General features: G+C 40.0%; 1 protein-coding gene across 6 annotated transcripts in view; it reads right to left on the bottom strand.

The window, feature by feature from the left end:
* The window catches only part of ELOVL6 (ELOVL fatty acid elongase 6), a 152,877-nt gene that overhangs the window by 8,228 nt on the left and 116,718 nt on the right, over positions 1 to 27,931 (bottom strand). For all 6 annotated transcript variants that reach the window (XM_054253061.2, XM_054253060.2, XM_078366694.1 and 3 more), the window contains one exon: positions 5,619 to 5,770. In XM_054253061.2, coding sequence (XP_054109036.1) covers positions 5,619 to 5,770 — 152 coding nt within the window. The remainder of the gene's footprint in view (positions 1 to 5,618; positions 5,771 to 27,931) is intronic.

Raw genomic sequence — 27,931 nt, 5'->3', positions numbered from 1 at the left:
ATTCCAGCTACCATTGTTCATAGTGGAAAGAAGGTAGGCATCCAAGAAACTGTATGTTTAAAACAAATTTAATCATTCATAATTGAATAGATGTTTTTATGAGTCTCTTACCATTCACTAATATAAGCCCCCATATAATTCCAAACACATTATAATAAATTCATCATAAAGAGATATGCATTTCCTCCTAATTCTTTAGCTTAATTTAACTCTATCATCACTTTTATATTAAAAATTTATTGTCTAAAGAATGATTAAGAAAAACCATATTACAATGGGCTAGCATAGGATGGAAGTGAAACGTACAATTCTGGAGTTTAGTGAAACATACAATTCTGGAGTTGAGAATGGCTTTGTGTTTCTCCTGTCTGGAGGTGAGGGTATATCTCCAGTTTATCTGAGACACATTGGGTGTTTCTAGTTACTTTAGGAGTAGGGAGGGGAGAAGGGTGGGGGACAGGAGAGAGGAAAACATGTCCCAAAATCTAGATGACAAAATTAATTTGAATTTGCTTAGGAGTGTTTTCCAGAATGCATATGCAGGATGGTAGGTGCAGGAATGAAATTGAGCATCTCCCAGCAATGGTTCTGGAGCTGATCCATAGCACCATTCAACACCCTATCAGGGTTACTGTCCCCAAGACTGCTGACCCAAAGACTGGTAGTTTCCCTCAGGCAGGGGAAAACTAGTGAGGTTCTGGAAGGGTTAACCAAGACCTCTCACGGTCTTGGATATGGCAGCTGAGATGCATCAGTTATGCCACTCTGGCAGGTACAAATTATTTTTCCTCTGGGGAAACCACATAATGTCATTATTAATTTGTCATGAGCTAGAGTCATGCCAAGTCATGATAATTTGGGGCTTTCCAGAGGCCATAGAGTGACCCAGAAATGTAAACTATCAGAGGGACTGTGTATTTGAGTTGGTTAATCAACCTTTCTTGTTCAAACGTCCTGTTGGCATAACAGGAGGGATTTTGGCCAAGTACAAGCAATGGGACTTTAGACTCTTGAATGTTTCAGTCATGTCATTTTACCTACTTCCTGGCTCATGTTCTCTTATCATGATCTCTCGAAACTTTGGTCTAACTATTTTCATTCGAGAGGCAGCTTTCAGGCAGGGCATGGTGTTTCTCATACCCAAGGGTCACTTTTGAGCTATACCTTTGCAGCTATAGGAAAAGCAACCAGCATTTGGAAATCCCCGGGGTGCTCTCAGCCACCGAGAGACACAGAGAGGCGACTGTGTGTGTGGTTTGTCACACACAGCTGAGTCCCTTTTCCCAGAGCTAGCTAGAGGGCTGCTGAGTCAGAGCTTCAAAAACAATGACATGCTCAACTGAGCAAGGACCTGAGCGCAGAGCAGATATTTCCAAGTGTTAACAAAACAAAATCTCAGCAGCTTTTAATATAATCCAAATAGTAGGTGCTCAAAGATTTGGCACACAAAGCAGGTTAGTGGCTCTCTTTCTCTCACTTGTTCTAGTGGACTGCAACCCCATGATTCACTGAAATGAGCTCATGGTTTTCTGCTGAAACAGAAAGCTTTTCTTGCTATTTATTAAGAGTTTAGTGAAGGGAGAGTTAGTGTGGAACGAGTAGCATTTCAGTTGGGGAAGATGCAAAAGTTGTGGAAGTTGATAGAGTGATGATTGCTCAACGATCTGAAAAAAATATATATATTTTACGGCAATTTAAAATAAAAGTGTGAGTTTGTGGGGGCTGGGGGAATACAGTGTCAGTATTATACTTTTTTTTTTAATTCTCACATGAAAGAACTTTTTTTTTTAATTCTCACAAGATCTTTTCCTTTTGGTGCTTATAAGAGAGCCCAGAATCTTAGAATATTGAAAGGTAGAACTTGGGACCGCAAAATAAGAAAAGTTCTAACTAAAGCAAATGGGTAAATCTTTTAATTAAATTGCAGTGACAAGATTTTCCAACTGCAAAAACCAGAAAGAAATTTAACCTCTAAAATGCATGGGAATAAAAAATTCATCCAGGCAAACATGTTCACTATATAAAGACCTGGGGCTGCTTGTCTTGGAGACACTTGCACTGATTTTGGTTCTGTTTTGAGTCAGCAGTTTCCCTCCGAATGGCTCAAAGGAGGTCCAGAATATTTGAAGAACAATATTATATATATTTAATTTATTTTTTATTTTTTGAGATGGCCTTTCACCCTTGTTGCCTAGGCTGGAGTGCAATGGTGCGATCTTGGCTCACCACAACCTCTGCCCTCTGGGTTCAATCAATTCTCCTGCATCAGCCTCCCAAGTAGCTGGGATTACAGGCATGTGCCACCATGCCTGGCTGATTTTGTATTTTTACTAGAGATGGGGTTTCTCCATGTTGGTCAGGTTAGTCTCAAACTCCTGACCTCAGGTGATCCGCCTGCCTCAGCCTCCCTAAGTGCTGGGATAACCTGCATAAGCCACTGCTCCCAGCCTAATATTCTATATTTTTAAATGTCAAAAGAAAAAGGTACTCAGAACATGAAAATTATCTGTATAAGGGTTTAAAGTATGAAGAATTTGTGTTACTAATTAGCCTCATTAAATAACTGTGTCAAGATTAGAATATTATTTTTCCCAACCCTTCAATCTCATATTTTAACTGCAAAGGGATCAATTGTTGGATAATCCACAAAGGACTGCCACTAATTATTGTGATGAATGAGACCTTTCCAGGGAAAGGGATTATCATGCCAGTGGTACATCTGTCCTGTGGAGGTAGGAGACTGGACTATGGCTCCTTTGGGGCTCAAGAGAGAATGCTGTGTTCAATTACAATGTCCACTATGAGGCCAAGGGGCATGGACATTTGGGCCTAGGTTAAATTAAGACAGGTGATATTAACATCATCAGGATCAACACAACCAAGATGTAGGATGAACACCTCTGGGTGCTGCACTAGGAGGTCTTCTCTAGGAATCCTAAAAGTCAGGAGGACAGAGAACATAGATCTAATTATGTCTTTAAAGGAAATTCATCACTACAGATGGCTTGAGGTGGCATTTCGATAAATTATTCCTCCAGAAGGTGGAAAGGACTGTGAAAGGACTGTGTAAGGACTGTGTTTGTTCTCACACACCTCAAATACAACTGCATATAACTCAGAACACAATACAGACAAGTAGCCCCTGCAGGGAAAGGCATTTCTAGAAGAAAACACTAAGGCTGCTTCTTTGCGATCTGAGGCTTAAAGGTCAGAAGCATCATACCATTTCTTATTAAAAATTTTTTTCTGGAAATAGTAGAAGCAGACATTGTGAAAGTCTTCAGGGGAAGCATTCAGGGGAAACCACATGTTTCATGCATTCACTGCATTTATGTAGCTGTAGTCAGGCCTTTGTCAAAAAAGATAGGGGATTAATAAGGTTATTAAATAGCATAAAAGAGGGATATATTTTTCAACTTAAATAATTCAAACTTTAACAACGTGTCAATTTATTTTAAAGAAAAAAGTCATGGCTGGGTGTGGTGGCTCACGCCTGTAATCCCTGCACTTTGGGAGGCAGAGGCGGGCTGATTACCTGAGGTCAGGAGTTAGAGTCCAGCCTAGCCAATATGGTGAAACCCCATCTCTACTGAAAATACAGAAATTCGCTGAGCGTGGTGGCACACACCTGTAATCCCAGCTGCTTGGGAGGCTGAGGCATGAGAATCATTTGAACCCCAGAGGCGGAGGTTGCAGTGAGCTGAGATCACACCACTGCACTCCAGCCTGTGTAACAGAGTAAGACTATGTCCCTCTCTCCCCCCCGCCCAAAAAAAATCCAAGAGTAAAGAATACATGCTCATACTCTCAGGTCAACCCCAGTTTGAGAATAAGTGCTCTGATTCAAAAACTCTATGAATCAAAGCAAATTAAAATACTCTTATATACGATTTAAATTCCCAGAAATACGTCTTCAGATTTTTCAGGCTTTGTCTGTAGATCCAGGGTGAAAACCACTTCTCTAGCCTATGACTTCATACTTAATGGTATTGATACATGCTGGGGCCTTGTTCATAATCATATTGTAAAAATTTTTTTTTTTAGATAAAGTTGCCATTCTATTTCAGCTGGTGCTTAACATAAATGCATTGAATGAATGACGAATGAATCCACACTAATGCATTTCACCCTGAGACTGTCTTCATAGGCTGCGTGTAAATAGGCATATGTGTGAAGGTATGTGCGGGTGGGCACATGCATGTGGTAGTTATCTAGTTATTTTGGATTATCTTTGTACCTCTGCCCCTCTTAGGAAAGGTTTTCAGGAAAAGTTTTCTTCTGTTGCTCTTCCCTTGTTTTTGACGTGGGAAGACAAAAGCTCAAACTAACTGTCATCTACTTGCAGAAAGCAGATTTCTAGCATGCAGTAGATGATGACTGGCTTGCTGGCCCTGCACACATCAGACATTTCCTATTCTATCTGAATAGACACAGGGCATGAACAAGGGGTGCCTTACAGAAAGAAGACTGCTCATAGCTTATGTTGCAGGTGGCTTGTAAGGAAAGTGCAACCACAAACTCCCTTTGTAGGAGCAGATGGGTCTGGCCGCAAACTCTTGGAATTACCCAGTTTTGCCCTATGCTCAATCATCCTCCAAGTTCCCCTGGCTTCATTCCCTGAAAACCCATTTAACTCTTTAAGCAAACTTTTCCTCTACCTCTGTACTTACCTTACCAGCCCAGGCTTTTTGGCCTCTCCTTGGATTTCTCCAGGACAGGGGACAATACATTTTAGGTTGGTGCAAAAGTAACTGCTGTTTTGCCATTGAAAACAATGGCAAAAATCACAATTGATATCTTTTGAACTAAATATATACAACTCTTAATTCCAGGTTAAAAAAAAAAAATCCAGAACCCCAGAGGGTGACCAGGTCGACCTTAAGAATCGTACCAGTTTGCTAGCATTACCGTCACCAGTAGGTATCTATCTGTGTAAATAAAGACATTTTCCTGGAAAACTGTGCTCACATCAACTCCTTGACTTATTTCTGCTAACCTATGCCACACTTAGATTCAAGACCACTAAAGAGTTGAGGGAAAAATTATAGAAATCTACAAATACAGCCTGTGTTTTCTATTAATTTCTAGAAAGTAAATTACATTCCCCTTCCCTAAGGTCATCTGGATGATTAAAAGCAAACACCACCAGAGACCAGCCCTTAGCATTTGTTAATGAGAACATGAGGGTCCCCAAATGAAAAGCTTAATTTCTAATCTGAATCCTAACTCTACAGATGAAAGAGTGCTCAGATATGGGAGTTGGAAACAGCAGTGTTGCTCTTTTTTCCCCATATTTTAATATTAGCTCAGCTCAGTGGACCTCAGAAAGGGGGCTGTGTACATTTTATAAGCCCCTGGAAGTGTATTTTTAGTAGTGCTCCAAAATCATCCTGTTCAATGTAACTATCTGCTCTTAATATACACAATGTAAAATTATTTAAAAGGAAACAGGGAGGGAATAATAGAAAGTAGAAGTTAGTCAAGAACTCAAATTCATTCATTGTAACTTTCCTGCAACCAACAAAATAGGACCTCCCAATTGTTTCTTTGTTCACTAAATAAATATTGTGGATACATTTCTGCAAAGAGAGGGAGAGGAAATTGAAGAAGATACTCACCTAGTTCGGGTGCTTTGCTTAGCACAAATGCATAAGCCCAGAATTTGCTGACAGGTCCATTGTAAAAACTCTGGTCACAAACTGACTGCTTCAGGCCTTTGGTCATCAAAATGTACACCATATAAGCACCAGTTCGAAGAGCACCGAATATACTTCATAATTGAAAAAGAAAAGAAACAGCATTTAGGAAAATAGTTTCACTTCTCACATTAATCATACTTAGAAGACTGGTTGACCACTGGCAGGAAATAGGCATCGAAGAATCCTAATTATTTGTATTTCCTTGAAAGCGTCTTAATATGTTCTGTAAACAAGAGCTAATAGAATGACTCAAGCACTATATTCCGAAACCATACATGATACCACTTCCTCTTCATCAATGTTCCAAAAAGGGTCATGAAAAAGGGTAATAGATTCAGAGTAGGAACTCATGAAGAACACTGGTGACCTTTGAGTTTCAGCTTGGGAACTATTTCTTGGAGAGCAGATGGGTGTGGCTGCAAACTCTTGGAATTACCCCAGTTTTGTCCTATGCCCAGTTATCCTCCAAGTTCCCCTGGCTCTATTCCCTGAAAACCTGTTTATCTCTTTAAGCAAACTTTTCCTCTACCTCTGGACCAAGAATTTTGGTCTCTCCTTAGATTTCTCCAGTAGTCTCCAGATCACTTTCCACTCTAGGATCCATCTTTCTCAGAGACGTCAGCATGAGTGAGACTCCTTTGAAACCTTAGCTCTGTCACCTCCTCCAAGAAGCCCATTTAGGCAAGATAAGTGATCACTCCCTGAGCTCCCTAGCACCATATGCTAACACTGCCCTAACACTGTTCTTCAGTGCCCTGCAATGTGTTTATCTTCACATAGGCACAGGAGTTCGATAAAGATTGTTGAAAAAGTGAAGAAAAAATTAACAAAAATTTCAAATCAAGGAACTGGTAAAGAAACGGGAGAGTTCTGGAACACACCAGGCCCTACAAACACAACCTGCAGTGGGAAAGCACTTGGTAAGGGGAACAAGCAGTTGCTGTTACGAACTCAGCCCCTTAAGTGTACATCCCAGAGAGTGTGAACCACGCCCCGTACTGAAAGGAGACCTGGCTGACCATGTGGGGAAGACGGACCTGCCTAACCTTTTCTGTCCAAAAGGGCAGCATCTTACTCTAGAACTCAGCTGAGAGATCAATGAATGATCAACCATTGAATTGAGAAATTAAGCTCTTTTCTCCTCAGAGGCACTGTTTTTTATTTAAAATATCTTATTAGAGTTTCTCTAGAAGAAATCATTCCCCTAGGCAAACCTGTCCAGGAAGCATACATACACCAACTAGAACTAAAGGTCAACTTTGTACCGAATCAAGATAATGAAGTTGAATTCCTGGCAATCGTCTATTAAGTTGGGTCTTTGTAAGTAGCTTCTCTAAAGATAGGAAGACTTCATCAAATGGTGTTACTCTTTCCAGTGTATGAAATTGTCCTGCAGAGGACATTTTACAGATATAGATCCTCTTTAATCCCTCAGTGATTTTTCTCTGCATCAGAATAAAAACCTCAACTCCTTTATCAGGACCGACAAGACCTCTCTGCAGTGCCTCTCTCTCCGCATTCTCCATTCTCACCTCCTGCCATTCTCTTCCTGCTCACTGTGAGCCAGTCACCCCTGCTTTCAGACACTTTCAGTTTTCTGCCTCAGGACCTTTGCATTTCTCCCCCAGGACCTTTGCATTTCTCCCCTGTTCATTACAGAACTGGCTTCTTTTTGCTTTCTTATCTCAAGGAACTGTCTCCTCCCAGTGGAATGACCTAAGTCTTTACAGTCCATTACCTGTCCTAATTCTGGGATGAAGGGTTGATTTCATTAGTAGCATCAAGTAATGGAGATTTTTCTGGATTTTTTGGGTATACTGCCTTTCCCTCACCAGATGATGGCTATTTTTTTTTTTTGAGATGGAGTCTCACTCTGTCACCCAGACTGGAGTGCAGTGGCACAATCTCGGCTCACTGCCACCTCCGCCTCCTGGGTTCAAGTGATTCTCCTGCCTCAACCTCCCAAGTAGCTGGGACTACAGGCATGCAACATCATGCCTGGCTAATTTTTGATTTTTAGTAGAGATGGGGTTTCAGTACGTTGGCCAGGCTGGTCTTGAACTCCTGACCTCGTGATCTGCCCACCTTGGCCCCCTCAAAGTGCTGGGATTACAGGCATGAGCCACTGTGCCTGGCCAATGGCTATATTTTTAATATGTAAAGTTGTCACCATCACCAAATTAACACACTCACAGCTTAAAACACCCATAATTTGATACCAGAGAGTAATATGGATATATGAATGAGGCATTTCCACTGAGGCATATGTAGCAGAAAATGTTGGTTGCTTATTCAAGAGAAAAGTACCTTCTTTCTTCTTATTAAGAGAATCCTCATTTTGATGAGGTGCTTCCAAGTTTTGATTCTTCCAAGGAAGGTGACCTTATCTCAAATTTGGGAGTAAAACTGAAATACCTAAGCCAGTTTTGGTAGGCCCATTTTCCTTACTAGTAATTTGTAGGGTGAGTTTGTGACAGGCATGTGCCCCAATTCTAGCCAAGATGATGTAACAAGAGGCTTCTGGCAGGTTGGGAAAAGTTTCCTTGCCCTTAAACATGTACTGCCCAGAAACGCAGCAGCCATCTTGCAATCCCGAGAGATCCCTTGAGAACAAAGCCAACACAGAGGATGGCAAAGTCATTTTTCAAGATGTGACAGAGCTGCTGAATTAACCAATCATTCTGTGAACCCATCTCAAGACTTGTTGTTCTTAAGATAGTAAATCTTGCTTATTGTATAACCCATTCAGAGTTTTGCTTTCTATTACTTACAGTCCAAAACATTCCAGTGGACAAAAGACACAAGATCTGATTTTCAGTAGACGATTTTTTACAGAGACAGGGTCTTGCTATGTTGCCCAGGCTGGAGTGCAGTGGCTGTTCACCAAGGCATGATCCCATTACTGATCAGCACAGGAGTTTTGACCTGCTCCGTTCCTGACCTGGGCTGGTTCACTCCTCCTTAGGCAACCTGGTGGTGCCCCTCTTCCAGGAGGTCACCATATTGATGCTGAACTTAGTGCAGACACCTGATTAGCACAGCACACTACAGCCCAGAACTCCTGGACTCAAGTGATCCTCCCACCTCAGCCTCCTGATTAGCTGGGACTATAGGCACTCGCCACTGCGCCCTGCTCAGTAGACTTTTGAAAACTAGTTAACATTTTGTGCAGAAGTTCCCTCTGTGGCTATAAAATGCATCTAGCCATAGATACTGCTATTTAACTATGTACTACATCAGTTATCTGCTTTTCATATACCAGTGGGGGAGATGTCAATGACTTTCATACAAGGCCAAAGCAAGAAAACATGCAAATGAAGCACTTTCAAACTGTATCACTCCTTGCTCACTAGCCTCATGTCTGTGATTCTTTCAGAATCATTCAACCATGTTTTATAGAGCATTCCCTTCCCCACTGACTCCAGCCCATTATATCCAGAAATCATACAGCTCAGACCCTTCCTTTACTCTACCTGCTATTAGACTATAAGATTCACACATAATCAGAGTAGATCCAAAGAATGTATCTTCGAAAAAGTTACTGTCTTTTCATCCTTTTGGGTCTCAAAAAAATTATTGTAATTTATTCCCAATTTCTAAGGTATTCACACAAGTTCATTTATTCTTTCAATGGTCAAATATTTATTGGCATGGTTTTAGATGATGGATTGAAAAAAATCATTAAGCTAACTCTGGCTAGTGGGTGGTAGTCCTGGAAGACTTCAAAGGAAATAGTATTTGAATTACAGGCAAATAGGTATTCACAAGTTTGAGGGTTAGGGTATGGGGAGGTCATTTCAGAGCACTGTAGAATTGAAGGTTTTGATGTCATGGTGACCTACAATATTGCTGACAGCAAGTGTATAGCACATATTATTGTCCCATATCTGGACATGTGCCTCATTCTCTAAGCTCTGAACAATAAGGCTGACTCAGAACAGAGGACAGTGGCACTTTTCAGGGAAACCATCAGTACCAGCCATTGGGCCCATGTGTCTGTGGGCAAAGGCGCATTGTTGAGATATGACAGTGCTACTGCTGGGGAGCACTGTGGGGGCTGCCCGGCCAATGCGATAATTGTTATTTGTGGGGAGCCATTAGCTCTGCCCCAGCACATTTCAGCCTCTGGACACTTTGAAACCAAGTGGTTTTCATCACAACAGTGTCACACTGTGACACTTTACCAAAATACACTGTAAGGTGAGGAGACTTTCCTTCCTCCCTAAGTTACATTAGCTTCAGAGGCAGTGTGATGCAGCAGGGAAATATGCTGCTCTGTTCTGCTACCCCCAGGCCCTTCTTAGGCTCACAGCAGATCTTGCTAATCAATCTCAGCACTCTTTCTGGCCATCCCTGGACAATGCATTGAAGTTCTAGACCACTCCAAGCCACTGTCAGTACATTAGAGTTGCAAATTGAAGCCTTTGTACTATAGGCTCCAACCACAGCCCAATCACTTACTACTAATAGTTTCATAATCAGCCAAGTTACTTAAGTATTCTTTCATCTGAAATGAGGATAATAGTATCTAACATGCAATTCATCTTAGAAATTTTGCAAAGCAATATAAATAAGGTATTTAGTTAGCATCAAGCCTCTGATATATAGGTGCTCAATGAAACAGTTTTCATTATATTACTCTTCTTACTTTATTACTATTTGTGTTATTATTATTGCTGATTTACTTTGGCTAACCCTCAATGTTGAAAATAACCTTTCTCTCTGATCTTATTTTGTCAAGTCAGAGAGGTTAAGATTAATGAACTCTAATTCAAAGTTAAGAAAAGTGATTTACAGCTAATTCAATTTGCCTCATTGATTGTTCGTATTATTCCCATTGCTATGAGAATTTCTATTTATATACATTTTTTTTTCTTGGGCAACCAAGTCTCTAGGAGCCGACAATGGGTGTCATTCTTGAAGCACTTCTCAGGTTTCCTGAGGCCTGTTCCTGGTGTGGCAACCCTAAGAGGGACATCTCCTGCAGTGAGGTTGCTCTTTTGGATTGGCAGAAGCTGGCCAGAGAGCAGGGTCAAGGAAGGGCAGCCTGAGCAGTCCACACCTGGTGGGCTCAGTCCCCCAGTTCCTGATCCTGACTCTCATCTGACAAAAGGTAATTATGCATCAACTTGCCAGAAGTGACAACTAGCAAGTTTACAAAAGGATGCAAAATGAGCACATTCCATAGAAAGACTTGGAGGAGAGGCTGTTGGTATAGAAAAATGTCTGGTTCAAGTGAAATGTATCTTTCCTTCAGATGATAAAGATTATTCTAAATCTAGAGCCTCAAACAGGCTTAGGGTCTGGACCACTGTGTTGAATGAAGGCAGCTGATTACTTCATCATCTTTTCAGCTTGAAGGTCATAACTTTTTTTTTTTTTTAAAAGAAATATGCCATACAGGCCAAGCATGGTGGTTCATGCCTGTAATCCCAGTATTTTGGAAGGCCAAGGTGAGTGGATTACCTGAGGTCAGGAGTTCAAAACCAGCCTGGCCAACATGGTGAAACCCCGTCTCTACTAAAAATACAAAAATTAGCCAGCTACTTGGGAGGTTGAGGCAGGAGAATTGCTTGAGCCTGGGAGGTGGAGGTTGCAGTGATTTGAGAGGTGCCACTGCACTCCAGCCTGGGCAACAAGAGTGAAACTCACTCTCAAAAAAAAAAAGAAAAGAAAAAGGAAAAGAAATATACCATATATATCCTTTTTGTCAAAGCCAAATGAATCAATGAATCAATGGAGTAGCAGAGAGCTCCGTGGAGGGAGCCATATACGTTTCTGCTCCCTCTGCAACATCAGACACAATGCAGCAAGGAGATGAAGAGGCCGGGATTACAGTCCGCATTAGCTAAGGTGCTTTTTTCTCAGACTCCTTCTCTGGGTTCCTAAATCCACAAGGAGCCTGTTTCCTGATCACTAGCCATTTGCCTTGAAGTATCAGGAATACCTATTATATAATAAACTGTGATACTTTATGGGTGGGGGAGGGTACTTTCTTTTTTGTACATTTCTGCACTATTTGGCTATTTTTTATTTTTTTTAAGTGATAAGATCTTGTTCTGTTGCTCAGGCTGGAGTGCAGTGGTGCAATCACAGCTCACTGCAGACTTGAACTCCTGGTCTCAAGTGATCCTCCTGCCTCAGCTTCCTAAGTAGCTAGGATTATAGGCATGAGCCACTGTGCTTGTCTATTTAACTCTTTTTAAACAGGCACATATTAGATTGATAGCTTTTTTTAAAATGAAAACGGGGTCTCATCATCTTGTCCAGGCTGGTCTTGAATTCCTGGGCTCAAGCAATCTTCCTGCCACAGCCTCCCAAAGTGCTGGGATTATAGATGTGAGCTACTGCATCTGGCCTATATTGATAGTTTTGAAAAATCTATTTTAAATAGGTGGCTGGTCACTATTGATGCAATCACAATGGTACTAGCTTGTAAGCTTTACTAGTGAACTTTTAGAATGAGGTTGAGATATAACACTAATCCCTAGTCAACCTCTGGATGACAAACTGGCATTAGGGCTGGTGGAGAAAAGACTTTCATTTATTAAATCAACACATTCTTAACACCCATCAAGTGTCAGATATTACAATAGTCATGAGGGAGGTTGGGGAGGGGTGTTTCTACAGTCTATCGTAGGAGACAAACATGAAAATAAACAAATATGTAAGTATAATAGAAACAGTAGGAACAATAGTGGTGCTGAAGAGCCGAAGAGTATCTATGTGTACACGGTTGGGAGTTTCCTTTGGATATTTACATAAACAGATGTTGGACCTAAAATTTTTTTTAAATAAAAGTTTAGAAAGCAAGTTCTTGTTTTTAGGTTTGTTGTTTTTTCCTTTTATAGGGTTAAGTATTGTGGTCCTTTGAAAAGATACTTAAGAGATACAGCTAATCTTCTTTAAAACCAGGCTTTGGGCTGGGCTGGGCACAATGGATCAGGCTGTAATCCTAGCACTTTCAGAGGCTGAGAGGGGTGGATTGCTTGTGCCCAGGAGTTCAAAACCAGCCTGGGCAATATGATGAAATCCCATTTCTACAAATGCAAAAATTAGCTGGGCATAGTGGTACACACCTATAGTCCTAGCTATAGGAGGCTGAGGTGAAAAGATCGCTTGATCCCAGGATGTCGAGCCTGCAGTTAGCCATAATTGTGCCACTGCACTCCAGCCTGGGGGACAGAGTGAGACCCTTTCTCAAAGCAACAGAACTACCTAGGCTTTGACCATGACATCTGACCGTTTACCTCCTTGCAAAAAGACTGAATAACTCCGTATTTTAACGTTCCACTTTTATTACCATCTGGAAGTCAAAAGGGAATAGCTCAGTAATGTTAAGAATGCCAGAATTCTGCCCTGGGGGGAAAAAAGAGCCTTGGGTGTATATCATCAGTACTTTAGATTATTTCTACATGGACATCGATAGTTGATAAAAAACAATTTTATGTTGTTCCCTTATTAATTTCCATTTTAAATGCAAGATTTTTTTGGAATCAAAAAATAGTTTCTCAATGATCTTTTATTCTGAGATCTCTACCAACCAATCTCCACCCTACTAACTCAATAACCAAAGATACATTTACTTTTCAGTATAAGGCGATGAAAATGTTTTATCACACTTCTATTCTGCAATCAAATGGGGGTGGGAGCGGAAAAGGAGGGAGGTTTTTGTCAGTTGTCAAAACATAGCAACAGGTGATCCAATAGTAGCAACTCCTTGTTAACATAGGAGGGGTCAATGAGTTTCCTGATAGCAAAAGTGGAACTGCTGTTGGTCTTAGACTCTGATGGTTTCCAGAGCAGGAAGAATATTCAGTGATGCCAGAACAGGTTAAAACAAATTAATCTCAAATCCACTGTAATGCCTCTATATTTGGGGGATGATATAGGATTGATTATAGTGCCTGTGACACAGAATTATGGCACTTCCATGTCAACATCATATCTATACAAACAACATGCACCCCAGATTCTAAATGCTTTCCACACTTGAGAATAGTCATCTTTATTTTTATTTTTTAAGTTCAGGGATACATGTGCAGAACGTGCAGGTTTGTTACATAGGTATACATGTGCCATGGTGGTTTGCTGCACCTATCAACTCATCATTTAGGTTTTAAGCCCCTCACGCATTAGGTATTTGTCCAAAGCTCTCTATCCCCTTGCCCCCAACCCCCCAACAGCCCCAGTGTGTGATGTTCCCCTCCCTGTGCCGATGTGTTTTCACTGAGAACAGGCATCATTAACAGAGAATGTCTACTTTAATTTGGTCTAGTGGCTAGCCTTAGCTAAAAACATATTTTTCAATAATATAACAAGCCAGATTAATATAATATAACAAGCCAACAAGTATAGATTTTCTCTTTTTTGTCTAATAAATCAGCAGTTAAATGGGGGCATAGGTTGTAATTTTTCTGATAATTTTCTTCCTCTACTATTTAACAATTTGGAGTGTGTACCATCACTTTACTTTTGATTACTTTATGATCATTTCTAGGTTTGAGTCATTTATCTTGCTTGAAATCTTTAATCAGATACCTCCATTAGAAAATTTGAAAATCTCTTTTCTTGTGGATCAAGAAACATGAGGCAAAAATTACACATCATGTTATTGAAATAAAAAACCACATATTTTGACCAAGCAATTCCACTGTTGGAATATGCATTAGTCCGTTCTCACACTGCTATAAAAAACTGCCTGAGACTGGGTAAGTCTCAGGAAACTTTCAGTCATGGTGGGAGAAGCAGCAAACATGTCCTTCTTCACATGGTGGCAGAAAGAAGTGCCGAGCAAAGGGGGAAAGCCCCTTATAAAACCATTGGATCTCATGAGAACTCACTCACCATCACAAGTACAGCATGGGGGCAACCGGCCCCATGATTCAATTACCCCCCACTGGGTTCCTCCCACAACATGTGGGATTATAGGAACTACAATTCAAGATGAGGTTTGGGTGGACACAGCCAAACCATATCAGAACATAATATACCTTTAGGTATACCTGCAAAAATATACCAAGCCGTATGTTTTATAATATCAAAAGATGGGCTGAACATAGAAAATTGGAAAATAAATTACATGAACATAATATAGCCATGAAATGTACCAGCAACCTCTGCATCAAGTGCTGACATGAAAGAACACCAAGATGCATGATTTTTGTTGGTTGGTTTGTTTGAGACAGAGTCTCGCTCTGTCGCCAGGCTGGAGTGCAGTGGTGCAATCTCAGCTCACTGCAACCTCCGTCTCCTGGGTTCAAGCAATTCTTCCGCTTCAGCCTCCTGAGTAACTGGGACCACAGGCGCGTGCCACTGTGCAGGGCTAATTTTTGTATTTTTAGTAGAGACGGTGTTTCACTATGTTGGCCAGGATGGTCTCGATCTCTTATCTTGTGATCCGCCTGCCTTGGCCTCCCATAGTGCTGGGATTACAAGCGTGAGCATGAGCATGTAATCTAAGATGCATGATTAAGTGAAAAACATAAGGAACAGGATAGTACCTATGGTATGATCCAATTTTGCGTAAATTTTTAAAAAGGTGATTCATACGTGATTATTACCATGTTAGAATTTCATTTTATTATATAAACTTATCACTTTCTTCTAGAAGCTATTAAAATAGCTTTAAATCCTCATTTCTAATGTCTTTCTCATATTTTAAGTGGATGTCTGGTGTCAAATAATCATTTTTTTAGTTAAAAAAATGATACCTTAAAGGTCTGAATGTTACCTAGACATTAACTCCTTTCACAGAGATCTCCTTAGAGATCTAACATGCTAGTTGAAGCTTTTAGTCAAGGGGGAACCAGACAGTCAACTATGAAAAAAGAACAGTCATAAATAAATTAAAGCTGAAATACATGATAAGAAAGGAAAGTACTAGATATAAAAGCTGAACTTAATTTAGAGTAAGGATAAAGAAGACAGAGGACAGAGATAAGGTTTTTTGGAGAAATAACACTTAGGCCTCGAGGCATGAAGTAACTTCTGTGAATGGTATCTAAAAATGACTGCTAAACAGTACCCTAGGATGACAATCTTGAACTCCTAGACTGAGAAAATGCTACATGTTGCAGTGTGAAGCCTGTATGTGCTGAAGACTTCATGGAAGAAGCAGTAAGTGAGGAAGGTCTTGCAGCACAGAGAAGCTGTCTTCATGGATAATACAATCCCCTGATAAACGTAAGACAAGAGTGCGCTCTAAGGCTGCCGTCTCAACTCACCACCAATCCTCCTGATATCAGAAATCTTCAATCACAAACAGATGTTCTGATTAAATGTTTGATAGAATGGGTTGGTTTCAATTCACTTTCAGAAGTACCTGTTTATTTCTCTAACTTGTAAACCTAAGCTTTTTAAAAATAAAAAAGAAAGCTTTAAGGATGTGAACGTTTCTCAGATAATAACTCCTTTGTTTTTCAGAGATCTGATGTGTTGAACACTGCTCAGCACTGTCCTTGCATCTGGAGTGTGCAACTGGAAAATAGCACACTTGCTCCAGTTACCTGGCACGGCAAAGAAACGCAAGGGCCAAGTTTTAGAAACTAACCCGATAAAAACCACCTGGCAGAGTGAGGAGCGGGGAGGGGGTGGAGGGATTATAAATATTAGGCTGGGCAGCCAAGTGCACTGGCTCATTTCTGTAATCCCAGCACTCTGGGAGGCCCAGGTGGGTGGATCAACTGAGGTCAGGAGTTCAAGACCAGCCTGACCAATATGGAGAAACCCCATCTCTACTGAAAATACAAAAAACAAAACAAACAAAATTAGCTGAGTGTGGCAGCACATGCTTGTAATTCCAGCTACTCAGGAGGCTGAGGCAGAAGAATCACTTGAACTTGGGAGGTGGAGGTTGCAGTTAGCCAAGATTGTGCCATTGCACTCCAGCCTGGCAACAAAGCAAGATTACATCTCAATAAATAAATAAATAAAAATGAAAATGAAAAATAAAACAAATAAATAATAATAGTCTGGATTCTGTGGCTCACGCCTGTAATCCCCACACTTTGGAAGGCTGAGGCTGAAGGATTGCCTGAGCTCAGGAGTTTGAGAACAACCTGGCTAACATGGTGAAACCCTGTCTCTACTAAAAACACAAAAATTAGCTGGGCATGGTGGTGGTACCTGTAGTTTCAGATACTTGGGAGACTGGAGCTCGAAGTTGGGAGGTGGAGGTTGCAGTGAGCCAAGATTGTGCCACTGCACTCCAGCCTGGGCAATAGAGTGAGACTCTGTCTCCAAATAATAAGAATAGTAATGATGATGATGATGATGATAATAATAATTATAATAATGGCAATTGGTAGCATAATGGATGTCAACTAACATTTCCCAAAAGAAACAGAACACCTGGCTATAGAATTTATAATGTTTTGAGATTCTGATGAAGATATCCCTCTATTTTGTGAAACAAGCAGGATTTTACGTTATTTGAGCTACTGTTATTTTTATTTTGAGATATAAAGATTTCATCTACTTGGCACTACTAATAGCCTTGGCTCCATCAAGGCCAGGGAGAAAGGCAGTCACTGCTTGCTCCAGCCCAACTCCCAGACTAAACAATGCAAGCTTCAGTGCTGGCTGAAAAGTACTTGACTCTGTGCAAGCACTGTGGGGGATGCTGCCACAGTATTTCACATTTAGAGAACTTGATTGAGCCCCTAGATTATGGAATTTGATTCTCACTATGCATCATGGGGCACCATTATCCCTGTTTTATAGACAAAGAAACAGGCACAGAGAGGGCAGAGGACTGGCGCAAGGTCTCACAGTTACTAAGTAACGGAATCTTCTGTCCGCAGCTCAGTGCTTGCCTTTCACCTGAGAGCTGAGCCTGAAAACTGTCACCGAGCTTTCATTTAGGATAGTGGTTCTCTGCCTGGCTGTTTCCCCACTGAAAAGAGTTTAGTTTTTATCTTTCCATGTTTAGTTATTTTTATTGGGGCAAGAATGTGTACGCTCTGGAACTTAGATTATTTGCAAACATGAACCGGTAAGTGTCTAGTCATGATATGCCACTACAGTGAGAGGAAATCACCTTCTTTTCAGGCAGGGGACAAAGCTTCAGTTTCAGAACTGCCAGGTGGAGGATTCCTCCTGCAGCTGGCTCCCCATTTCCCACCCAGCTTTCCCTCCACGGTTTCCTTCACTGCTCTCTGCTGGCACTTGGCCAAGATCCACTGCCTGCTCAGAAGGATGCCAGGTGTCTAAGCACCACTCCAGAGCAGTGGAGCAAGGGGTTCTGTGTTTTAAGAGATTGCTTATATACCACCACTGAAAAGAGATGGTAGGAAAAGATACTCCTTTCTAAATCACATCTTTCATTGATAAATGTATTTTAAAGACAGGGATATACAGACCTCCAGGGAAGTTTCAGGAGGATTTTCCAAAGGGTTTCGGGACCTGCAATATTTGGTAAACTCTTTGGCACATAAACTTCATAACGTAAGAAGGGCAGAGCCAGCCTCCTCCTTACCTGGATCCTTTGCATGAGAAATACAGTAGTTCAGAAATGAAATCAATTCACCATTGTGAGATCAGGGAGACAGATATCAACTGAAGCCTGTTGACTGACAGCCATCAACTTGTTGGAGCACCTAACTCCTAGCAGCTGACCAGCGCACCCTCAGAACATTGAGTCTTCAGTCTTTAAATAAAAAAATTAAGCAGCACCTGTAAAAATCCTTTGTACTGGTATTTCTAGAAATCATGAGAATTTATCTTCCAGGTGAAACTCACCACTAGGCTCTTCAATTGCACAGGTTTATACATGGGGCCCAAATGGGCCACCCTCCAAATGGGCCACACTGGCAACAATTGGCAGTGACGATGTTGCTGAGTTCATCTCCTTCAAGAGAAATCCCAGTGAGAAAGCCTTGGGAGCACTTTGATCTCTGACCTGCGGCCAATTCAGCACCACTTACCCTGAAATCTCCAAGATGCTGGCATGATTACTCACACATTTGAGAATCTCCAGTGGCCTTTTCTGGGGTCCTCTCATCTCTGTTTCAGAAACTTTCTTTTACTCAAGCCTGAAAATTTTCACTCTATGGCACTTCAAAGCCCTAATAAAAGCCTTCCAGAATCCCGTGAAATAAGGCAACAAGAAGTCCTGGCTCCAATTTAATCACAAAATAATTTTTGAAAATGAAAATCACAGCTAATTTGTATATATGTGTATACATCTAATTTAAGAAGAACAACTCACTCTGTGGTTTGTGAATCTGTAAGAGTTAGAAACATGCTTAAACTCTCCTACCTATTCTACTGATTTCTATGTGTTTCATCCTCACAATTTTTTTAAAGGTCAATCTGCTACATTTTGATGATACAATTCTGGTAACTTTCAAAATGAGAAATCTATGTATATCTTTATCTCTTGGTAAGAAATCACACCTCTGTCCCCATACCACACATACCACCAGGACTATAGGGCTGATAGTTGGCACATGCTGGACCGCTGCCTGGCTTGGCATTCTACCAGTGCTGTCCCAGGAATGTAGCTCTTTCATTTCACAGAGTCATTTTTTTTTTAAACCTCAGGGTAGAAAAAAAAAAAAGCATAAAATGTCATTAAGTGTGTTTTCACAAATTGTCTTAAATGTCTTTGGGGGAAAGTCTGACAGTGGGTTGTGCCTGTGGAATAACCTTAGGTCCTTAAGCACCAATGAATAACACAAACTCAGTGGGTATTTGTGAGCTACGACATTTATGATTATTAAGTAGGGTTTCCTAATAAAGGTTTCAAGAAATCTGTGGACCTTGCTTTTTCTTGCTTTACAGATTCCCAGGCTACTGAATTTCCCTAATGGCCTCATAGCTGAACTCGCTAGGAGTCTCTAAATCCCCTCCAAGGAGAATGTAATTTTCTCACTTCACTGTGAAATGTAAGCATTGAGGAACAAAGGGAATTCCTTCCACCTCTGCCCCTGACCTCACAGCCAGTCCAGCAGCAGAGAGGATGGAGCCCTTGATGATTTCCGGCTTTCTCTCTTCTGGAGGAAAAGCCAGCTTCCATCTGAAGTGTGAGAAGGGAAATAAAAAGACCACCACTGGAAGATCATTGGTTTATCTCCCTCACTTTCTGGAATATTCCTTATTCTATTTTTTTCCCATAGTCCATGGTCCTTCCAAACTTTAGGTTACAAAATACAGATTTGTGTCCTCCATCTCTGAAAAACAAAATTCCATAATTTCTCAATTAGATGTTAGGAGAAGACAAATGCAATGGGAGCAGGAAATGGCTGAAACTCTCTTGTCCTTTCTGGGGTATTATGTAAATTTTCAACCAATAGAATTGCAGATAGGTCGTCCAGGTTCTAAATATAGTCTTTCCTCAATATTGGGAAGACTAGTCCCAGGAACTCCCCAGGATACCAAAATCCGAGGATGCTCAAGTCCTCGATATTAAATGGCATGGTATTTGCAAATAACCTACGTACATCTTCCCATATACTTTAATTATCTCTAGATTACTTATAATACCCAATACAATGTACATGCAGTAGAAGTAGTTGTTATATTGTATTTTAAATTAATTTTTATTGTTGTCTTTATTTTTTCCCAAACCAAGCTTGGCTGAATCTACAGATGTAGAACCTACAGATATGGAGGGCTGATTGTAATTTCAGCCAGGGGAGGGTCATGAGATTTTAATGATTCATTTTTTCAACCAATATTTCCTGAACATTGTATATGTGCCAGGCACTATTTCAGGTAAGGACGGAGAGACCTGAAACTTTAAGAGCTGGAGAAGTTTAGAAATGATGTGGTTGCCGGGCGCGGTGGCTCAAGCCTGTAATCCCAGCACTTTGGGAGGCCGAGGCGGGTGGATCACGAGGTCAACAGATCGAGACCACCCTGGTCAACATGGTGAAACCCCGTCTCTACTAAAAATGCAAAGAAATTAGCTGGGCACGGTGGCGCGTGCCCCTAATCCCAGCTACTCGGGAGGCTGAGACAGGAGAATTGCCTGAACCCAGGAGGCGGAGGTTGTGGTGAGCCGAGATCGCGCCATTGCACTCCAGTCTGGGTCACAAGAGCGAAACTCCGTCTCAAATAATAAAAAAAAAAAAAAAAAAAAAGAAATGATGTGGTTAAGACATTAGGTACTAGGGTCATAGCAGTAACTCTGATAGGAATCACATTTGTTGGAGCTTACATCTTAAATGAGGGAGATAGATAGTATGTCAGGAAGTATATGTTATAGTATGCCGGATGGTGATAAGGAGTATGGGGAGTGCTGGGTGGGAATATGGTGTGCTGTTTTATTATATATAATAACCATTTATTTTTGATTTATAGGCAGGAAGAACTCAATAATATGGTGACACTTGAGCAGAGGCCTGAAGGAAGGGAGAGGATAAGCCCTACAATTGCTTTCCTTCCCGTAACTGGCCTTGGCTTTCCATTGCATCTTCAAGTGTGGTCTGGAGCTGGAACTGTAATCCAGAATATGTAAAGAACACTTACAACTTAACAAATAACTCTATTAAAAAATGAGCAACAAACCTGAGTATATGTTACTCCAGAGAAAATATACAATTAATGAATAAAAAGCATATGAAAAGATGCTCAACCTCACTGATCATTAGATAACGAAAATAGCAAGGTATTGCCTCATGGTCATTAGGCTACTATCAAAAAAAATGAAAAATAATTACTGTTAGATAGATGTGGAGAAACTGGTACCCATGTGCACTGTTGCAGGGAATATAAAATGGTTCTATGGCTATTGAAAACAGTATGGCAGTTTCTTAAAAAAAAATAGAATTACCACATAATTCAGCAGTTTCAATTCTGGGTGTGTATTCAAAAGAATCAGAAACAGGATCTTGAAGAGTTCCTTGTACACACATGCTCAGAGTGGTAGCATTATTCATAATTGCTAAGAGATGAAAGCAACCTAAATGTCCATCAGTGGATGAATGGATAAACAAAATGTGGTATGCATACAATGGAATATTACTAAGGCTTGAAAGAAGACTCCGATACATACTACAAAGTGGATGAACCTGGAGGACATTATACTGAGTGAAATAAGCCAGTCACAAAGAGACAAATACTGTATGATTCTGCTTACGAGGTATCTAAAGTAGTCAAATTCATAGACACAGAAACTAGAATAGTGACTGTTGGCTTAGGAAGAGGCAGAAATGAGGAGTTTTTATTTAATGGGTACAATTACAGTTTTCCCAGATGAAAGTGTTCCAAAGATTTGTTGCACAATGTGAGTAACACTACTGGTCTATACACATAAAATGATTAAGATGATAAATTTTGTTATCCATTTTTCACCACCACAACCACCACCAGCACCACACTAAAAGACCACCAGAAGAGGGCCTTACATGTCTCTAACTCTAAAAATTAGAGTTAGATTCCTTAAAAATCACTTCCATATACCAATTAAGTGGATTTTTTAGTAAATGACTCGTACAATGTTGGGACAAAAAAAAAAAAAAAGTCCAAACGTAGGTGACATGTGCTTTTGATACAAATGCTAAAATACCTTCCTGAAACACGTCAAAGTTCCAACAATGAAGAGTTGATAGCCTGACATACACAATTTGATCAGAACTTTAATAGGCATAGTGATGTTGCATGGCAGTATTATGGCGCACAGTCAGTAATACAGAGCAAGCAGATCAGAAAACCTCCATTTCACACAGTCACAGCTAGAATCCTGCCAGGCAGATGTGAAGAAATTGCCTGATAATGACTCAGCACTTTAATCTATAAATTGAATATTTTTATAAGTAAAAAAATTATTAGTGATGAGTGCTGAAGAAAAGAGATAGACAGGGCAAGTGTTCTTGAGACAAGAATTATATATAGTATAAGAGATGGTGCAGCCAAAACCAGAACTGTTCTCTACAATTTACCATCTATAACTGTATAGTCATACACTCCTTGGTGATGTTTCAGTAAGGACAGATCACATATATGATGTGGTCCCATATGATGATAATAGAGCACACGGAGAAAACTGCTTTGTGGCACTTGGTTTTGGCATAGCAGATCAAGTAGGAGAAATGATTCATATTCAGTCATGGTCCTGGGACACTTGCTTTTTTATATGAAGAAATATACAAATGAAAACATATACCCTCTAGGTTTGTGGAAGTATACAATGATAAAAATCACCTGGCGATCTGTTTCTCAGGATGCATTTCCCACGGTGGATCCCTGTCACAGTGATGCATGACTGTGTATGATAGGCTATGCACATTTTTATTAGCGAATATGGACTCAACAATTATCCACAAACCCTTTTAATAGCTCCATAGAAATCTCAATAAATTATTACATGTAAGTATCAGAACTAGTGATTGTTACCCGAATAGCAAGACAAGAATCTAGTGCCCAACATGAGCAAAACCAGAGAACACAGATATCTCTTTAGGAAACTCTGTTAATTAGGTTGTTTCTCTCTGGGTTTATTCACTTAAAAAAAAACAAGAACAAACTTACTCTATAGTTAATATATACTAGGTCTTCTTCAAGCCGAGCAATTAAGAAAAGAAAAAAAAAAAATCAATTTTCACAAAACCCATATTCTAATGAGGGAAACCGATGAATACATTAAAAATAAGTGCCACAGTATAATAAAACTGAGTAAAGTGATAAAGGACTAGGGATGGGGGCAAGAAGGTTGTCTTCTGACAGGAGAGAAGGCCTCTCAGAAGCAGGAATACATGATCTGATAATGAAAAGGGGCCAAGTCTACCAAGACCTAGAGAAGAACATATCAGGTAGAGGGATAAATCACTAATCACAAATCAGCTGGGCACGCTTGGTACGAGGCCAGAGGCTGGTAGTGATGAGGACTAGAAAGAGACATGGTTTAACAGGTGGGCATGGACCAGAGGCTATAGGGCCTTTGAGGAGTCTATTTGACACAGAGATAGTAATATGAATAATTATAAAATTCATTTTATTCTAACTGCACTGTACAAGCATTGGTGGGTTTTAAGCAGATTGTGACATGATTTATATTTTTAATGATAACACAGACTGCTGTGTGGTGAAAGGATTGTAGCAATAGAAAGTAATTACTATATTAATAAATATAAATATTAAAATATTCATATTATTGTAAAAGTTGTCAATCAGAGAGACACTTAAAAGTATATTGTGTCCTGCATTTCCAAAGAAGATGATGGCAGTAGATGGTACATGGTAACAATGGGCATAAAAGAAGCAGACAAATTTGGGATCTATTTTGGCAGTATAGCTGCTTAGACTCCCTGAGATGCTGTGATGGGTGCTGTGATATATCAATAGCAAGGAAGAAAAGAAGTCTAAGGCCATTGGCCTGAGCAACAGGGTGGATAATGACACCAGACACTGAGATGGAAAGAAATTGATTTAATTATTAACTTATTTGTGTATTGATTAAGTTGTAGTGGAGTGTTGGCAAGACTGGCTAAGAACGTTTTTATAAAACTCTTTTCAGACCATGTTGAGTTTAAGGTAAGAAAGGACATCAAAGAAGCAGACTGATGTGAAAGCAAGAGATTTGGCAATTTATGTGTATGTATTGGAGGGATGTGGGGAGGGGAAGTCACAACCACAGGAACATTCCTCTCCTAGCAAGTCACAGGAGAGGGATGAGAGGTTGCTTCAGGGCTGCTTTGCCTCTCATGGCTCTGCATGGATGGCATGAGGCCAAACAGGAAGCCAACTGGGATAACAACTTCCTCAAGTGAGAGGTTACTAGAACACTACTATCTCAGGTGCAAGCATCCAGTTAATAGTCCACAGTGCTGGAAAAAAATAGCAGGAGAAAGGTCAGAGGCACAATTAAGAAAGGCATGAATAAAGATTAAGTATGCCATAGTTGACCAGAATCACAGTCTGATACCTGTCTAGAGAAACACACCATGTATTGAACTTCTCACTTACTGAACATGTCCAAAAGCCTGTAGTTGTTCAATGGGGACAGTTAGTATAAGGGTCCCTGGACTCTGGTGAGGGGGCATTGGATCATATACAAAGGATCATGTAAGCCCTCTAATACTATATTGAAATTTTAATTAGAGTAAAAACATGGAGATTGTTAAAAAATGCAGATTTCCAGGCTTCACCACCAGAGGATCTATTTTTTTTTTTTTAGAAACAAGACCTCACTTTGTCTGGAGTGCAGCGGTATGATCTTGGCTCACTGCAGCCTCGACCTTCCAGCTGGTTTAGTACCAAACCTAACAACCCATTTAGACAGCATATACCATTTAGACAGCACTAATAGTATTTCCTTTGCAGATCTGTTGTGAGGGTGAGTAGCACCTTTACTATTTTATAATCTTATAATGTTGCCACATGAGAGCAGTGTGTTAACGACAAATGGAAATACCTGCCAATTTTGGTCATTAGCTTCTGAGCCACTCTCCCTCAGAAGTTCCTAAGTGTGATTTTGGTGACTCCTGTGCTGCTATTCTAATCATCACTACTGGTTAATTATGACCATGCTACCCAGGGGTTAAGTGGTAGTGTTAGTGATAAAAATGAAAAACTTGTTAGAGCCGAAAACTTTTGAGAGAAGAAACAAAAGTTAGACACAACAAAAAGCGGCTATTAGTATGTATCCATTTGTTGTGTTTAAAATTGTTTTAAAACACAACATTAGATAGATACAGATTTAAAGGTTCTGAAAATACCTCCCTATGGGAAAACTGATCTTGAATTAGGAAAGTTCTGGGTTATTTGATTATCTTGAAATATTCACAATATCTGTCTCATAAAATGTGTCCATCCTGTAATAGTATTTCCTTTGCAGGTCTGTTGTGAAGATGAGTAAAGCACTTGGTATATGCTGTCTAAATGGGTTGTTAGGTTTAGAAATTTAGGGAAACACCTGTCACTATTTATTCTCAACAGGGGGAGCCTGTTCATTTTAAACCAGGGTATTACAAATTTGGAAGATATGAAGTTTTTAGAACAATATAAATTTCCCCTTCAATACTGAGAGGTTCTTCCTGTCTCTTTCTCATAGCCTCCCCAACCACCACCCCACAAAAGGATTTGATGAATTATTCAAAAGTCACCAACGAAGCCTGATTGAAATCCTCAACTCTGTATTATTAGGCCATCTAGAAGTAGATGAGTCTAATTTTCTTTCACATTTTCTGTAATTTTGATTAGATGCTTCTCTATTTTGCATTCTATTAGTCAAAGTTAACATATCACTTCTGAAGAAATTATTGCTTTAGAAATACTTTTTATAAAATTCAATCACTATTCTTGTGCCTTGACTCACTTTTTTTTTTTCCTACTATAAGACTAGAGTCATTTGAAGTGCCTGAAAACTTGGCAGCTCTAAGGGGTAATTATTCTCACTTTTGGACTGGTTCCAATACAGGAAACAATAAAAGACTTCCAGAAGGTTTCCAAGCCCAACTGTCTCTGACACCACGCCTCATTCTGCAAAAATATTTGAATGAGTTTTTAAGTTTGCACCTGTCAGTAATGCAACAGCAGAGAAACTGGCCCTTACCTTGTTTATATAGTTACTTAAACCACATCTATATTTTTAGTTCAAGACATAATAATTTAAAACATCTGGGGGAATGAAGGAGTAATTTTTAAAAAAATAGCAAATAGCTCCTGTTACCTAAAATAAAATTGTGGGGAAAAAACCCTCTTATTTTCTAGTTGGTTTTCAGTACAAAATACATCTCATCAAAAGGATTTCTGGTAGCTTTATCTAGTCAAAAGATTATTCATTTTGTTCTTAGCAATTAGAGTCGATTTGGCTCTTTTCCTTTTTTCTTTTTTCAGATTCCTGTCTTTGTGAAGGTTACAAATACATGGTTTTATTACATTTTTTGAGTGTTTTAAATTGCAAATGTATTTAGAATTTATAGAACATCAAGGCATTTTGCCTGTAAAAGAAAAAGAGGTAATGGATAGCAAGGCCAAAGTGACCTTGAACCTCAGTTTGGAAACTTCCAGGCCCTTCAGTCATTCCCACTCAAAGTTTTTGGTGACCTCCATACAAACAAAGTGTGTTTTCACCAAAGCCAAGCACAGAGTGCTCATTAGGGTATTGTAGCTTATACATTTTCTGAGAGTGAAAATGAGAATAAACACTAATTCTGTCAAAGGGCTGGGTGCAATTAACCTCAAGTGAAAACATGAGGAATTCCTTGGGCGTACTACAGTCTTTCCCTTACCCAACGGGACATATTCCAAGACCCCCAGAGCCTGCCTGAAACCCATCAATCGGGATACATTTCTGTATCAAAAGAGCTTGGCACCTAATGTGCCAGGCACCTAATGAATGATGTCTATCCTTAGTATTAACATTATACTGCGAAAGATAAAGTTCTCTCAAACCTTTTCCTCACTAATTCCTCATTAAACAGCTAAATCTTGTGTGTTGAGGTAGGTGTTTAGATTGTGTATGGAGAAGGGTAGTAGCAAGATTGATAACTAATCATTTACAATTTATCAACTACATGCAAACCTTCTACAGATTACAAGAGAGATAAAAGTAGGCATCCTCTACTCATATTTTGTCAACCATAACCCTTAAAAGATGCAATTTATGCCATCCTTAATAGCAATGTATATGTAAAGAAATCTAGTCATTGACTGAATTGAGATGTGACTCACGCTTGATGCTGGACCTGGGCATGCAGGAACACAAGAGTGACAGGGCTCCTTCTCATTAGGGTCATAGGAGGTAAACCTTCCAGGAACTTACAGGAAAGTTTGACTTTCTTTCTTTCTTCTTTTTTTAGACGGAATCTTGCTCTGTTGTCGGGCTGGAGTGCAGTGGCATGATCTCAGCTTACTGAAACCTCTGCCTCCCATTTTCAAGCGATTCTTCTGCCTCAGCTCTTAAGTAGTTGGGATTACAGGCATGCATCACCATCCCCAGCTAATATTTGTATTTCTAGCAGAGACAGGGTTTCACTATGCAGGCCAGGATGGTCTCAATCTCTTGACCTCGTGATCTGCCCACCTTGGCCTCCCAAAGTGCTGGGATTACAGGAGTGAGCCACTGCTCCTGGCTGAGAGTTTGACTTTCATACTTTAGAAATTCAGATCCAATTTTATTTGTAATTTTATCTTACATAGGAAGAAATACAGGATGTACTATAAAGGTATGGTAGAAAAAGGATCAATACAATATTTACAGGTTAGGCAAATGGAGAGAAACAGACATAGCCAATTTAAGACAAGAAATACATGAGGCAGAAGATGCTTGTTTGCCTTTTAATGAC

Source organism: Callithrix jacchus, chromosome 3 (genome assembly GCF_049354715.1).
Source record: "Callithrix jacchus isolate 240 chromosome 3, calJac240_pri, whole genome shotgun sequence".
Lineage (NCBI taxonomy): Eukaryota > Metazoa > Chordata > Mammalia > Primates > Cebidae > Callithrix > Callithrix jacchus.
The sequence above is the reverse complement of the archived record's forward strand: the minus strand, read 5'-3'. Positions and strand labels throughout refer to the sequence as shown.